This window comes from Hermetia illucens, chromosome 2 (assembly GCF_905115235.1).
Source record: "Hermetia illucens chromosome 2, iHerIll2.2.curated.20191125, whole genome shotgun sequence".
Taxonomy (NCBI): domain Eukaryota; kingdom Metazoa; phylum Arthropoda; class Insecta; order Diptera; family Stratiomyidae; genus Hermetia; species Hermetia illucens.
In genome coordinates, this window is record NC_051850.1 from 2,536,506 (window position 1) to 2,552,428 (window position 15,923).

The following is a 15,923-nucleotide window of genomic DNA, read 5'->3' on the forward strand; positions in this document are numbered from 1 at the left end:
TTTATCAGTTTTGACCCTTCTTTTCCCTTCCAAGTTATTAAAGAGTCCTTATTTCTTGCCGTTTAGCCTTGGTTCCTTTGTAGAACTTCCCTCTCAATGTCAGGTAGCTCAACGAAGTGCATACCCCCGCAAGTTTCATAAGTTCCCTCTCCAAAGACTTAAAATTTTTAATTTGCGGGAAAAAAGCAGGTGCGAGCTCCTTGTAATTATTGCTACTCGAGATCTAGTAATTCTTCCAAAGTGTACCCTTAAGCTATTTATCTTTTGCCGCCATTTCTTTCTCGTAAAGTTTTGCTATGAAGACACAATTAAAACTTGATCCTCAACTTATTTGTTTGATTTGTCCTTCTTTGGAACTCTGTGGGAAAAGGATCTAGTGTAGACATAATTTTTTCCACTTTCTTGTCGAATAGGCTTCAATCCTCTTTACTCCTACTCAATCTCCCAAAGTTTGGAAATTTCATATAACTTTTCGTGCGGTAGTTGTCAATTTACTGATGTAATAATCGTTTTGGAACTAAAGCAAAGTTCCGGGACGATACTGGATGTGAGGAAAGTTTTGTTGGCCAGTAACTAAGTAGGAAAACTAACATAATTACGTATGTTTGTTCTTATAAGGTCTCCAAGCCTGCCATCCGGGACCAAACTTGCAGAAACGTCGCTTCCCGGAGTTGAAGCCTTTCACCGAACCGTGTGGTACCTCTTGTTATATGTTATTGGTAGGTTGGACAATCATTTTTATCTTAGAAGAATTAGATGTACAATATTACTGGATTTCCACAGGAGGGGATGAAGGAAAAGTTAGCAGCGGACAGTAAGAAGACGCCTCCAATTGACTCTGGTAACGAAGCGAGCTCCGAAGATAGCAACGATAGCAACAGCCAGTATAGTAAAGATTTCCAAGGTAATAAGGACGCCCCAGCATGTTCGGGACCTTCAGCGGAAGTTTCGTCAATAATGGGTAGGAATATCGCAAGCAATTCTGGACAAAATCAGGTAATAAATGTTCCTTTCTTAGCGGGCATGATGAACACTTCGGACACCAAATGCGATTGGACTGGTGCCGATCAGTCTCTTTTCCGCGCTCTGCATAAAGTCTTCTTGAACAATTACTGCGCCATCGCTCAGGCGATGCTAACAAAGACCTGCCAACAAGTCTATGAGTTTGGCCAAAAAGAGGCTGCCGACATTCCATTCGAAGAGATACGACAAGACTACACTCCACCTCGCAAGAAGAAGAAGAAGCATCGGCTTTGGTCAATGCATTGTCGAAAGATTCAATTGAAAAAAGACTCTGGCTCGAATCATGTGTACAATTTCACACCATGCGATCATGCCGGTCCTTGTGATCAATCTTGTTCGTGTATTCAAGCTCAGAACTTTTGCGAGAAATTCTGTAATTGCAGTGGTGATTGCCAGAATCGGTTCCCTGGATGCCGTTGCAAGGCTCAGTGTAATACGAAGCAGTGCCCGTGCTATTTGGCGGTACGTGAATGTGATCCTGATTTGTGTCAGACGTGCGGAGCGGATCAGTTCAAGCTGACAAAGATAACTTGCAAGAATGTCAGTGTGCAGAGGGGATTGCGTAAGTTCATTTTTCTTATTAGATCTGACAAAAAAAACCTTCAAGAATTAAAACAAATTAATCTAAAAATATCAATTTTCGGTCCCTTCCAGACAAACATCTTCTCATGGCTCCATCCGACGTGGCTGGCTGGGGAATTTTCCTCAAAGAATCAGCACAGAAAAATGAATTCATCTCGGAATATTGTGGCGAGATAATCTCACAAGATGAAGCGGATCGTCGTGGAAAAGTTTACGACAAGTACATGTGCAGTTTCCTATTCAACTTGAACAATGATTTCGTGGTGGATGCAACACGGAAAGGAAATAAAATTCGTTTCGCGAACCATTCAATCAATCCCAATTGCTATGCCAAAGTAATGATGGTGAATGGTGACCACAGAATTGGAATATTCGCTAAACGAGCGATACAGCCAGGCGAGGAATTGTTCTTTGATTATCGATATGGACCGACGGAGCAGCTGAAATTTGTCGGGATCGAAAGAGAAATGGAGTTTTTATAAGGCAAACTTTTATATGAGCATTTTTATTCGTAGTATTTTGTATTTTAAGCGATTGACTATGATAATATATTTTTTTGGAACAATAAATGTTGCCTAAAATTTACATTAACTAATATTGGGTTTTAATATAACATTGTTGAATACGAAGCTTATCCATGCAGGCTTTATGCAGCTTTATCCTTGCTGCAAATTTTAGTGCATTTGAAACTCCTTTCTATCTTAAAAATCCTCCCCTTCTCCTACCCTGAACTAAACATGCTTCGCAACATTCGCGATGATCGGTTTAGGTCTGGATTTAAAAATTAATTTTCGAGTCACTATCGCCCTCACTGTGTACTGTGTGCGTTGTTTTGATTTATTCTCAATGGCCACGGTTGAATCAAGAATAGTCTGATCCCCTGCTGTGCTCATTATCGTTGAATCGAGTTGTGATGTTACATCCAAATTCTCGCCTTCGTTGGTCCGAGATTTTTGAAGAACTGCGAAAGGTTTCTCCATTGGTTGTTCACGGCCCTGTAGGATGTGATGACCAATGATAAAGATCTGGAAACGAATCTGTTCTGGTAAAAGAAAAGTGAATGATATCAGCCATTTACTCACAGGTTGTCCGTATTTATTGTAGCAAAGATCTCCTACGAATTGGCCGTCCATGACTTGATCGCTTCGCACTTCTAGATCACCTTGCACTTCAACGATAGCCCACTCTGGGACGCCACTGTCTTTGGAAGGGCTGTAAGAAAATATTGGTGTATTGTTAATGATAGCACACATTTTGGGTGATGATTAGCTCCAATGCCATCCCTAGGCTATTCGTTTTGAGAATGATGGGGTCCTAAGTCCGCATCAACTTAATGCTGGACCTGGGCTGTTTTACAGCAAAAATGGCAATGGATGGAGCACATATTGAGGAAGAGCGGTGATTCAAATTCAGGCTATGGCATGTAATTGAACACACTATCCTAGGATGGCCTACGAGTGGATCGCCCCGGAGCGATACGACGCAGACCGCTACCGCACTTTTTCTATCTGCAATGTTGATGAGAACGCTAAGCTCGACGAACAAATAGCACTGAATCCGCTTTCGATATCCTTAGTTTGATTGTATTTACATTCTTCTTTCAATACTGTTAGGTTGGTATCAGTGGCCGCTCCGTGGAGCCCAATTATCGCATTGGTGCGCCGTTTTGATGCCACAAACTCCTAAGACCGTGACTGTTGTTATGGGAGCAGAGAGGCAGAGTCCAGCCAGCTCGGATCTTCAGAGCCAGCCCGTAGCATTGACGAAGGAAAGCAGCTCTCCGACGCTGCATCTAGAAATCTCTCTGAGGTCCCCAAAGAATGGTTTACTCAGTATCCGCAGCCTGACTCTACCCAGAGCTGGGCAATCGCAAAGAAAGTGCATGAGGGTTTCCCTTTCTTCTCCGCAGCTTCGGCAATGCGAGTTGTAGCGGCATGGTCCCCAATGAGCCAGTGCCCCGTGCAGACCGCCGTAATCTTGAATGCATTTGCATGCGTCTGGCACACGAGCTCTCGTGATCGAGCGGGTCAAATTCTTCTTGACTTGGCAGAGCTTGTAAGCATACGCAATCTCAGACCCGCGGCTGCTAGGTAATGAGAGTAGATTCGGCCGCCGACAGCCGCCAGCGGAACACCGACTGTATTCCCCGAGGGATTGCCAAGAACAGAGCCTTGTCGGCCAATCCATCAGCCTGCTCATTCCCCTCTATGTTCCTATGCCCGGGAACCCAGAGGAGAGTGACCTTAAGCGTGCCGCCCAGACGGTTAAGCGCGTCTCTGCACTGTCCCACCAGCCGGGAAGATGTCGTCGTTGAGTACAAGGCCTTGATGGCCGCTTGGCTGTCGGTCAGAATGGCTATGTTACGCTTGGGGCTTGAATCACCCTCCAGCCATTGGCGACACCTGGCCTCCAGTACATTGGCGAAATCTGGGAGACCATATGACTTGGATACACCATGTGTATTCGAGAAAGCCCCCGCGCCAACTACATAGGCCATCTTTGATCCATCCGTAAAGAATACTGTGTCATAGTCTTGCAACACGCCACCGGTCTTCCATTTTGCCCTGGTTGGAAGCACAGCAAAGTTTCTCGTGAAGTTCAGGTTGCGTGTGACATAGTCCGTGGGGGATGCCCAGATTTCCCGAGGTATTTCATTTAGGATGTTGCTGTGGCCGTAGGACTTCGCTGCCCAGCATCTGGAATCACGTAATTGAAGTAATAAAAACTTGTTGTTTCTTTTTCGTTGGTGTGGATATTTATTCTTGCAAATACCGATATTTCGGGAACCACTTGTTCCCTTCATAATTCATAATTTCACTCAGATGGAATCACGTAGTCTGACGGCACTGCACGCTGCAACATATTTAATGTGCAGGTCTAGGGGGAGGAGATGCAGGAGTACATTGAGAGCATTTGCCGGGCAGGACTGCAGAGCCCTAGTAGCAATACTGTTAATGATAATAATAACATCGTGGGAAACTCCTTTGTCATAAGGAACTTGCAGACTTGGTGAAATCGTTTGCGTCGCAAATTTGGTCTCTAGAGAAGATAGAATTTGATCCCGGTGAAACCTTTTTTTTGGGCAAAAAATATTTATTATTTATTTAAATGGCTACGTAAGTATACAAAATTGCGGATATTTGAGTGAATCAAACTTCCGCTACCCAGTCGCCATTACATCCAAAGAAGTAAAAAAGAAATACTTAAAGCTGTACGGTTGCTGTTAAAAGCGAGCGCTAACGAAAAATATTTTTTTTTCCCGAAATTTATGAAATCAACATTTACGAGATCATGATCCAACAAGACGACGCCACATTCCATATGGCAAACGTTACAATGAAGCGCTCCGGGATGACCAATCAGCGATGTGTCGCGCCGCTTTGATGCCACTACTCCTAAGACCGTAACTGCTTTTTATCTAGTGTCTTCAGTCTGGCAGTTGCAATGAAAGTATCCGAGAATTTCTCCACCGTAATCCTGTACGCCGTTTTAAGCGTCTGGTCCAAAAGCCCTTGCAATCGGATTTTTTTAAAAGAGGGCCAAATTCTCCTTGGTTTAGCAGAGGTGGTGAGCCTTTACCACCCGAAGTCAGCGGCCGTTAAATAGTGCGAGTAGATTCCATCCTTCACAGTCACCTGCGCCGGCTCTCCAGTTTATCGACGGGCTAATTCCTTTATATGTTCATATGACCAATAACTTAGAGGAGGATAACTTTCGACGTGTCTCCCAGACTGTTCACAGATGCTAGGGGCTCGGATCCCAGTCCAGTCATCGGAAAACGTTCAGTAACTCCAGTACCCCAGCCTGGAATAGACTGGCGAATCCTGAATGATCGCACGACTCGGCTACATTGTGTATATCCGAAAAAACCAACGTACCGACTCCACAGATCATCTTTGATCCACCAGTAAAGAATATTGTCTCGTAACCTTGCAGCACCTCGCGGGTCTTCCACTCTGCCCTCGTTGGAAACCCATATCAATTTCCTCTTAACGCTCGATTTGGTGGTCTGAGGTGGCGGGGCGGCAACCCTGCCGGCTGAACCAAAACCAAATGACCGAGGAGAACCTCCACGTGGTGGCACCGGGAAACGCTGTATCGCATTGGCTTGCCGACCGTGATGCAGTAGGCGAATGCTCCAAGGCTTAATAAGGGCGATCAGACCCGAGTCTACACGGGGACTCATCTGAAGTGGCTTCGGCCACGAAACCTTACCAGGGTTATACTGGTACCAGGGGAACCGGGGTAGCCCCTGGACTCATATACGGGGGGGACAGGAGAATTCCTGTCGTATATGAGTACAGCTCGGTTGTTTGCGATTGGCCCCCTAGTGGGAGCTTCATGGAGGCTGTTGGTGATGCTCAAGCGAGAAGAGACCTTCGGGCCTCGGCGTGGTTTTGCGTTTCAACACGGGTGCCGTACTCCTTAGTTCGATAGAGATTTAGGTAGGTCTTGCATCCACCAGTATGAATGCTAGACATGCACTTGGTATAGACTGATACCGTTGTTGCTTGTCTCAGCGGGGCTCTGATTGTGGTCCCAAAATCAATCCGTGTCTTAAGAAGACCGTAGGATTAAGCCTCCACGACAGGTACTTACGTTGAAACCCCAAGGACTTAACTGACGCTCGATTTAAATCTGGTGTAATCGGTTTAGAATGCCCAGAGCTGCCAAATACTTCGTCTAATCTGGCAACATTGCACAATGCAGCGTATTTAATGCGGAACTCCAGAGGGAGGAAGTGTCGAAGTATATTGAAGACATCTGCTTTGAATTTTATTAAGCTTGGTTTCACTGTACTTCTTGCTCAGCGCCTGCAGCCCACAATAGAATCGTATGTTAGGATACAACCAACTACGGCAATGTACATCCAGAGAACCATCCTCGGCCGAAAACGCCATTTCCTTACAAAGGTCCTCTTGTAGGCATAGGAGGGTATACAGACCTTCTTAGCCCTCAGTTCTATGCTTAGTCGCCAATTTAACTTAGGATGCAGCATCAGGAAGCCATATAGGCTAGGCTTGTTTGTAGGTAAGGTAGAGCAAGAATAGGTTGGATCGTGTTCCGACTTAGTGAGCAAGTATTTCTCTCGATTTCGGCCAATTTGCAGAAGCATATACTAGTCATATACGTGGTGACAGGTGTCCGACTGAATCGTAGGGCTAAATTGCTAACCATTGCGAGGCGGCTCAAAACTTGCTCTCGCAAACCATTCGAGACTCGAATATGGACGTGGGGATAATCTGCGAAACTTAACGAAATTACGATTGTGCCACGTTGGTGAAAGACTTATCTGGAAAATTGGTGTTATGGGCAAGCCATTCAAGAAAAGATGGCATTTCTGGGAAGCGGATTTGTAAGGAGAAAGGGCGTCCATATCTACAGCTGTTAATCTCCTCCTAGTGCAACATTAACGCAATATGAGGAAATGCTAGACGGCTTAGGGGTGGACGCTAGAGACCACAAGGGGCTTTGCCAAAGGACATAAGGGAAACCAGAACATCGGCAGTCGGAGAAATAATATCACGATTTTCGAAGTAGCCTTAAGAAGGCTATACGGGAAAATCAGCGGAATTGCTGCAAGCAGTTGTGCCTTGAGGCAAATACGAACCCGTAGGACGCTGCTTGAAAGGTTGTAATGAACAAGATTGGTAGACAAAAGCCACCCTAAATGACGCCCTCGTGCATGATGGAAGGAGTGTTCACAGAGCACGGGCGGTCTACTGCAATAGCAACGGTCGTGGACTTGGCTCGGGAGGCATCGTTCGCTGGTAAGTGCTGTGCGGTGGTGACACTGGATGTAAGTATCGCCTTTAACTTGGGCAACTGGAGTTGGACTAAAGGCACCCAGGCCAAATGGGTGTCCTTGGTTACTTAGCTCGGATAATAGAGAGTTATCTCTTGATACGAGATGAACGACGGGCCGAAGGAATATGTTGTGGCAGCAGGTGCTCGCCTTCGCGTTTCAAAGGAGGCAATATGGATTGGTTTTGCAGGTGACCTGGCGTCGGGATATGGAGAAGTAGGGGTGGTTTTAGTGAGTGAGAATCCCGCATACTGCTGCAACCTGCGTGTTTTTAATGTTTGAATTAGGAGGTGGTTATTCTTCAAGATAATAATGGTCTTCAAGATAATAAATAAATAAAAACACTTTGTAACGTTTATAGATGATCACAGTGGATGGTGTGAACTGTACTTTCTCAAGAGCAAGGAAGATGTATTTGAGATGTTTAAAACGTGCCAAAATTATGTTGAAAAAGAAACTGGAAGAAAAATTAATGTATTACAAACTGATAATGGTCGTGAATTTTGTAACAAACGAAACGAGAGGGTATCAAGATACGGCTAACAGTGCCGTTACACCACAACAAAATGGCGTCGCCGAACGCATAAACAGAACGATCGTCGATATGGCAAGATGTCTGCTAATTCGATTTACGACGAAATATTGGGGAGAAGCCATCACAACTGCAAACTACCTGAGAAACAGATGCCCCAGTAAAAGCCATGAAGGGTTAACTCCATTCGAATTATGGTTTGAAAGAAAGCCAGGCTTGAAACACTTACGAGTGTTTGGTGCGAAGGCGTTTGCCCTGGAAAAAGGACCAGGTCGTCGAAAACTGGACGAAAAATCAAAAGAAGGAAGACTTGTAGGAGACAGCAAAACAGCAAAGGCCTACAGAGTCAGATTAAACGACGCCGGGAAAATTGTCGTTTCAATAAATGAAGAGTACACCATGAAAAGTCATGGATCTACACAGCTGGATGTTGAATATAGCCACCCAGCAGAGGACGAAATGAGACAAGAAGATGTTCAAAAAGAGCGTCAAAAGGACCAACAACCAAAACAAACAAGAGAAAGGCCCCGCAAACTAAAGACTGGGAAACCCGGGACGATCAAAAACAGATACGTTAGTGCGTCGAGTATTGTTCAAGTCGCAGTATGAAGATGATCATTCAGGGCACGATGGCGAAGTCGACAATAATGTTTTTGACCAAGAAAGTGGAGAAGAAACTTCAGGAACAAAACGACCGCTCGGGACGTCGTTTGTGTCAATCATAGAAAATCGTCCAAGGGCAGATACATGCGTGAGCCAATCAGATATGTCACCTGGTAACGACCAGACAGATAAACACGACGACGAACAGATGGAAGTGAATTTCATCGAACAATTGGCTCTAATGCCGGATATTGACATCGAAGAAGCGATTTAAGGACCTGAATCGCTGCAATGACATGACTGGAAACCATTAGATTGCTGGCGGCATTGTCAATTGGAGTGAGGGTGAAACTGCACCAGATGGATGTGGAAACAGCATATCTCCATGGAGAAGTCGACGAGGAGCTTCTTCTTTTTCTTCAGCCTTTGTCCCGTTCACAAGCGGGGTCGGGTCGTCGCGATCGGTTTCGCCATTTGGCTCTATCGAATGCCTAATCTGGATGCAATCTCGAGGCTTTTAAATCCCCATCCAGCGTATCAAGCCACCGTTGTTTAGGCCTGCCTTTTGGTCGTTTACCATCGACTTCGATGTTCAGACCAATCTTGACAAGTGAATTTTCGTTAGCGAACCCACTATACATGGAAATTCCAGCGACGCTGAAAGAAGCTCTGGAGGATATAATACGTAGCGAGCAAAGAGGATCGCCGATTCTACCGAACGCAGCGAAAATGAAGAAGAGCCTTGCAGAACGAAATCAAGCGTGCAGGCGATGCAAGGCGATTTACGGATTAAAACAATCCGGGAAAAAGTGGTAGGAGCGACTAAGCGCAGTACTCAGAAAATTGGGATTAAAACCCACACCACACCACAACCCCAACGTCGACATGGACGAGGAATTTTATTGTTGGCCGTCTGCGTCGAACAACAAAGAGTTGATTGAGGATCTGAAGAAGGGATTAAAACGAGAGTTCCAGATAAAGGACTTAGGTGAGGCCAAATATTGGGATTGAAATCAAGCAAGAAAACGGACCTGTGAGCCTGAATCAAAGGAAATATGTCGAAGAACTTCTGAAAAGATTCGGCATTACCACATGCACACCGCAGAATACACCAGCAAGTCCAGCATCAAGGTTGAAAGCAGCCACAGACCCGACGAAACCGTCGAAGAATCCACACTACTCAAAGCTAGTGGGATTACTAATGTATTTAGCCGTAGCGACGAGACCGGATATCGTGCACAGTGTGAGCGTCCTGAGCCAGTTCAACGAAGATCCAAAAGAGGAACATTGGGGCGCGGCAAAGAGAGTGCCCAGATATCTGAAATGAACAAGATCTAGTACTTATTTACGAAGGACCAGTGAACAAGTTAGTCGGATAGGCCGACGCAGAGTGGGGAAATGATCCCAACGGACAAAATGTTCGCCGACATATTCACGAAGTCTCCACCCCGAGAAAGACACGTGGAACTCATGTAGGCAGTGGGTTCCTCATGGGACGATACGAACCCAAGCCCTTAAAGGACTGTCTAAACCTCATCAAGAAAAGCTTCCCGTTAAAATATTTATATTATTTATATTTATTTTTCAAAAAGAATCACAATAATATAAACGGCAATAACTTAACCCGAAGACTATGAACGGAACTTTTTAAACAGTGGATGCGCATGCGCGTTATTACTCTTCTTCTTATACTCATAATACACAGCATCATCAGCTCCGGACATCGATCCCAGACCACCTTTCTTCGAGCTTCCAGCTCGTGGTGCACCAATCTCTCCCGGCAACCGTTCGTCTTCACAATCCATATCAGTTGCAGCCAATACTTGTTGTAGCAACTGGCCCTGCTCCTCACGATTTTTGTAAAACAAGTCTGAATCCTGATCCATCCCGGCTAGGTGGGTAATTACTTTGTAACTGTAGCCTTGGTTCACCAGGAACCGTTGACGCTTTCGGGAGTAGTTCATTTCCATGGTGTCTTGAGAAACGAGAGTATAAAAGAAGGCGTTATACTCCTCGGCTATTGCCCCCTTTTTGGCTCGAAGAATACGCCCCAAACGTTGAGCTTCCTGACGACGTGAACCGCCATGAGATGAAATCTGAATCAGTACATTGGCCTCGGGTAAATCGAAACTGGTATCAGCCACCTTACTCACGAAGATCGTGTTTACTTTGGGGTTGAATTTGAAATTCTGCAGGATTTGGATACGTTCATTTTGTGAGGTCGGGCCGTAGATGAAAGGTTTGTTCATTTTGATGGCGTAGTGCTTCAAAGCGAATACGTTGTCACTGAAAACGATGGTTTTATCGCCTCGTCTCTCGTGGTATTTAATGAGATACTGGCAACTTCGGAACTTTGATGGATTCATAACGTACAGAAGCATTTTCTTGGACGTTTTGCACGTGAGATATTCTCGGTAGAATTCAGGGGACATGGGACACCAAACCTCGGCACACTGCACTCGCGCAATGAATCCTTTCTTTTGCAATTCCAACCAGTTGGCTTCATACAATTTCGGTCCAATCAAAAAATTCAAATCGGCAATTTTGTCATCCTCTCGAAGCAATGTAGCGGTCAGACCCAATTTGCAGTGACTTTGGACGATGGTCAAGACTCTTCGGAACATTTTTGCCGGAATCGTGTGTACCTCATCGAGGACCATGATGCCCCATTCTTGCTCCTGCAGCCATCGCATGGTTTGCTCTGCTTCCCACGAACGCTTTTGAGTGTGCGTTATCATGGAATAGGTGGTTACGAGGATTCCACAGCCCATTGGCTTGTCTTTTGCTTCGGAAGTGAAACGACAGATCATGCTGTCGTCGGCGGTCGACCACATTTTGAATTGTTGCTTCCACTGTTCAACGGACACGCCACTGTTGCAGAGGACGAGCGCCCGTTTTCGGACAGTACAACAGGCCGTGACGCCAACAAGGGATTTTCCTGAAAGATTGTTTGGTTAGAGGGTGTGGGCATAAGTTGTAAGGTAGTAGGGAAATCGGGAAGTTTATTAAAACATTCAACCCTACCTGCACCGCAAGGCAATACAATAACACCCGACCGGGCGCGACCGTTACCAAACATTTTTCTTAGACTTTTCTCCTGGTATGGACGCAACACGGCGGCGGGTTTCAGATCGATATTGATATCTGGATTGATTGTGTCATTACGAAAATCGTATTCCGCCAGGAGGGGATGTTCAATTTCAATGCATCGTTTTTGCAGAACTTCAATCTTCTCCTGATTCACCTCGAAGGAGACAGTTTTAAGATTGGCCTCATCCTCGTCCTCTTCGTTATCGATTTTATCGTAGAAGTTTGTAATATCATCGGGGACGGTGGTGGTGGCACCCTCAGCTGGTTTGTCTGTTGCCTCCGTTCCCGGAGCAGGTGCAGCTCCTGCAGCTTTAGCCCCAAAAGATGGAACCGCTTTCTTGTCGGTGACATTCGTTATGAAGTTGTCGCCCAAGTCGGTTTCATCCCGCTTCAGGCGACATTGTTGGATGACCGGGTCTTTGAGCAGTTTCTGGAGCACTTCAGGATGCGGACTTTCAATGAAATACCTGAAAACATTGCGTGATGAAAAGGACAACGCCTGGATCGAGGGAGGTCCGCACGTACCTGTTGTGCTTTAGAACAAGTTTCACTTTCCCGTACGATAACGTGCACAATTGTATGAACTGAACGATTCCCTCGGGAATGGAGGTCTTACTCAACCGTTTCAGGTACTCAATGATGTCGTGCGTCTGTAGCCCGACCGACACCGCAGCGTACAAACTGTACGCGGTCAGCTTGTACTCGTGGATGTGTTCCGGGCGACATACGGGCTCGGAGATTGCAATTAGGAAGTCATGGGCGTGTTTATAGACCGGAGAAAAGGATTCAAGGAAAATGTGTCCATTTGGGGCCACCCAGAGCGGCCGATTCTGATGGTCCGGCTTGAGTTGCATTTGCGATCGATAGTCCTTGGCCCCGAACTCATCGTCTTGGATCGTTTCGTCATTTTTCTCGACATTCTTCGCGGCCGCTCCAGGCACACCGTCGGCCTCATTATTGTCGTTATCATTTTCCTCGACTAGTTGGGTGTATGCCTCGTCTTCTGCACGACGTTTCTTGGCTAAATTTGAGAGAACATTTATTTCGTGAGTGTTTGAAATGAACAGCGAAAGTTGGCTTATGTGTAATCACCAACCAAATTTGTCGCTAAAGCCGCCTTTTGAGTCCCGTTTGGATTTTTTTGGAGGACCCATTGGAAGAGTAGGCGAACTGTTATTGAAATTATTTCAAATTGTGATCTAAAACCAATCGATTGACTGTGAAAACAAGAAGCAAATCTAAGCAAAAATGCCGACGAGACGGACTGAAAACTTTCACGCCGTCATCTGTCAAATTATTCATGAAAGAAGTTGTCGAGGGGAAATTATAACAAATCCTATAAAACAAAGAAGGTATGGTAACGCTCTGCATGTCATCCCGACTAGCACCATTCGAGGCTAAATTTCTTTCGCAAATTTTCGAGGAAATCAGGATAAACACTTTCCACTCCAACAAATTGGTAAGAAATATAATCTAATTACTTACATTTTGACAAGAATAGGCATTTTGAATGATTATATCCAATCGAAAATGGACAGAAAACACAACGAATAGATTTCCCGCCAAATGCACTGTCAACGAACTGTCTCTGGTTTATGGGAAGAGTATTTGTACTCGACTATTGGAAGCGTAAAAACAAATCTCTTGTGTTTATTGAGTTTATTACATTTCACAGCATTTAAGTTAATTTCTACTAAAATACTAAATATTATATTGGAATTCCGGCAATCTAAATTATAAAATGTTACTTTTATTTTTCGCTATTGTGAATATGTAGTTGGTATAAGTGGTTCCCGCCAGAAGTTCAAATCGATACCTTGACAAGCATTAACAACAAGTTGTTTATTCAACAAGATGTCCATCAACCTAGAATTAAGTCAATCCCAATTGAACGACCCGAAAACAAACGATATAAAACTCCACTACATGCCGGCTTCAATCCAAGGCGATGGAGCAGCGAACGTGGATCTCTTTTTCAATAACTACACAGCAGAGGAGAATGGAGTCATGAGGAACACCTTCCGAGGTCATTCTCTTGAAGGATGCAAATTCACCGTGCCGAATACCCATAAAGGACTGATATTCCAAGAGACTGACACGCCACTGGACGAGAATACAAATCGAGTATTCAAATTGGCTGGATCCTTCGATAGTTTCAACTATTGGAACTACGACAAGGCTCCGTCGAAGGCTGATGCTTTCAGGCAGATGTGGGATGTAGTGAGTGTGGCTGAAGCGGTAAGTGATCTGCTTCGTTTGAATGCTATTTTTTATTGAGTAATCATCCTTCTAATCTCCAGATGAGCGCTGATATATCTATGGACGATATTGAGAAAGAAATGGAAAGGAGGAAGAAGAAAACCGAAGATTCTAAGGAAAAGTCAGAACCGTGAGCTACTGCAAGTGTCCGCACCTCCTTAATTTTTTAGTTAACAACTGTTTGGTGTCTTTAAGTGTATTTTATTTATGATATGAACGCAAATGATTAAAGTAATTTGTAAGGATCCTTTCGTTTGTCGTTTAAGGAGTCATTACTATGCATCCTCGCTGGTTTCTGTAAAAACTTTTTCTTGTGATATGTTCATCGGAAAGAGATTTTGGACTTAATAAGTTTACGTCAGACATCCACCACGTGTCCGGCAAAGACAGCATAGTTGCTGACACTTTGCCTCGTGTCTCCGAGGTCAACATCCCCGCCTCACTCGATTTCTCGGCTATTGCCAAGGCGCAGGGGATGACGCAGCACTTCAGAGCCTCAAATCCAACCCCAAATACAAATTTCGGGAGTTGCCCATCTTCGGCTCAAACCTCTCTCTCTGCTGCGAAAACTCGGAAAAGGGACCTCGGCCATACATTCCGGCCACCTTTCGCAAGGAAGTGTTCCACGCAGTTCACGACTTAGCGCATCCAGGCATCAGGACAACAAATCGGCTAGTCACCGAGAAATACTTCTGGCCCTCCATGAACAAGAATGTCAATTCCTGGGCCAGAGAGTGCATCGCATGCCAGAAGTGTAAAGTCTCCAGGCATGTAAGGAAAGAAGTGGGCTCATTCCCCCGCACTACCAAGCGGTTCCACACAACACACCTCGACATTGTAGGGCCTTTGCGAGACTCGCACGGTTATAAGTATTTTCTCACAATCATCGACGATATTACGGCGCAATCTTGTACCGAAGACCTCTGTCGAGAGTGGATACCTCGCTTTGGCGTCCCTGCAGTGGTCATCACTGACCAGGGAATACAATTTGAGTCCACCTTTTTGTCGGAGTTAGGCAAACTCCTAGGTTTTAAACGCCAGCGGACTACTGCATACCACCCGCAATCCAATGGGATGCTAGAACGTTGGCACCGGACGCTGAAAGCCGCTATTATGGCACGCGACCATCCGTCCTGGATTCAAGTCTTGCCTCTTGTCCTACTCGGCCTACGTACAACCCGCCGAGAGGAATTTGCTGCCAGCCCCACGGAGCTGGTATACGGGGAGAACCCAAGACTCTCAAGTGATTTGGTCTTCGACAAGAGATCGAGTCTCACAGAGTCGGGGTTTGTTCGTCTGCTGAGGGACACCACCCACCCGACACTCGTCCGCACTTGCCTGTGCGCCCAAGGAGCTGGACAAGTGCACGCATGTCCTGATCAGGCCGGAAGCCGCTGCAGCTTCCATATGAAGGCCCGTGCCGCGTTCTCGGGCGGGGAGAACATTTCTTCCAGCTCGAGATCGGCGGATGCAGGCTGAAACTCGTGTGCGCCCCTAAGCAATGTCGCGTTTGCTGCGCGGACTGATAGAGAACGCAGTTCCGGATTCAGTCGCTGAAACCCCTACATTTCATCTGGGGGCGGAGTGATGTGGCGCAGCAGGATTCGCGGCATTCGAAATTTATTTCGAATGTTGCGAATGCGAGCAAATAGATGGCGCGCTAAACTCTCCACTATTTAGAACTCGCCACGGGTGTGGAGGACTAGCGGTGAGAAGGTGCCGTTGGTTGGGACAGGAAAAGACCGCATGGAGATGAGCCGCTCTCTCCTGTCTTGACCACCGGCAAGTGCACACAGTACGTTTTCTTTTTAAACAAAATTCATCGATTATCCAAATTGAACTAAATTCGGTGTATCGTTTTATTTAAACCAAAGAAAAACAGACGTAGAACTAAATTGAAATTGTTTAACAATTGATCCCAACTATAACTAAGCAGACAACGTGAAACTTTGTTCTGCCTAGCATCAACCGTAAAGGTTCATGAAAGATATTTTGGAAACTACGACCAAAGTAGTGAAATTACCAGCT

The 15,923-nt window shown here is 45.5% G+C and overlaps 4 protein-coding genes across 10 annotated transcripts in view; 2 read left to right on the forward strand and 2 right to left on the reverse strand.

The window, feature by feature from the left end:
• The window catches only part of LOC119648857 (histone-lysine N-methyltransferase E(z)), a 16,793-nt gene extending 14,596 nt beyond the window's left edge, over positions 1-2,197 (forward strand). For 3 of the 6 annotated variants that reach the window (XM_038050737.1, XM_038050738.1, XM_038050739.1), the window contains 4 exons: positions 619-719; positions 784-961; positions 1,019-1,585; positions 1,678-2,197. In XM_038050737.1, coding sequence (XP_037906665.1) covers positions 619-719; positions 784-961; positions 1,019-1,585; positions 1,678-2,087 — 1,256 coding nt within the window. In that variant the 3' untranslated portion in view covers positions 2,088-2,197. Of the gene's footprint in view, positions 1-618; positions 720-783; positions 1,586-1,677 lie in introns of all 6 variants that reach the window. The other 3 variants (XM_038050734.1, XM_038050735.1, XM_038050736.1) reach the window with 1 other exon arrangement.
• On the reverse strand, positions 2,121-13,232 carry LOC119648860 (chromosome transmission fidelity protein 8 homolog). The gene is made up of 3 exons (XM_038050745.1): positions 13,122-13,232; positions 2,688-2,817; positions 2,121-2,630 (listed from the first exon to the last, which is right to left on the reverse strand). The coding sequence occupies exons 1-3, from the start codon at positions 13,139-13,141 to the stop codon at positions 2,337-2,339; spliced, it is 444 nt and encodes a 147-aa protein (XP_037906673.1). The 5' UTR covers positions 13,142-13,232; the 3' UTR covers positions 2,121-2,336.
• On the reverse strand, positions 10,121-12,912 carry LOC119648856 (general transcription and DNA repair factor IIH helicase subunit XPB). Its single transcript, XM_038050733.1, has 4 exons — positions 12,733-12,912; positions 12,162-12,657; positions 11,571-12,103; positions 10,121-11,484 (listed from the first exon to the last, which is right to left on the reverse strand). The coding sequence occupies exons 1-4, from the start codon at positions 12,788-12,790 to the stop codon at positions 10,178-10,180; spliced, it is 2,394 nt and encodes a 797-aa protein (XP_037906661.1). The 5' UTR covers positions 12,791-12,912; the 3' UTR covers positions 10,121-10,177.
• On the forward strand, positions 13,030-14,097 carry LOC119648859. 2 transcript variants are annotated; one of them, XM_038050744.1, is made up of 3 exons: positions 13,030-13,095; positions 13,414-13,874; positions 13,937-14,097. In XM_038050744.1, the coding sequence occupies exons 2-3, from the start codon at positions 13,491-13,493 to the stop codon at positions 14,027-14,029; spliced, it is 477 nt and encodes a 158-aa protein (XP_037906672.1). In that variant the 5' UTR covers positions 13,030-13,095; positions 13,414-13,490; the 3' UTR covers positions 14,030-14,097. The 2 variants fall into 2 exon arrangements, with proteins under 2 accessions (XP_037906672.1, XP_037906671.1); XM_038050743.1 differs by lacking the exon at positions 13,030-13,095 and having other exon boundaries at positions 13,357-13,874.
• Positions 14,098-15,923: the final 1,826 nt, after the last annotated feature.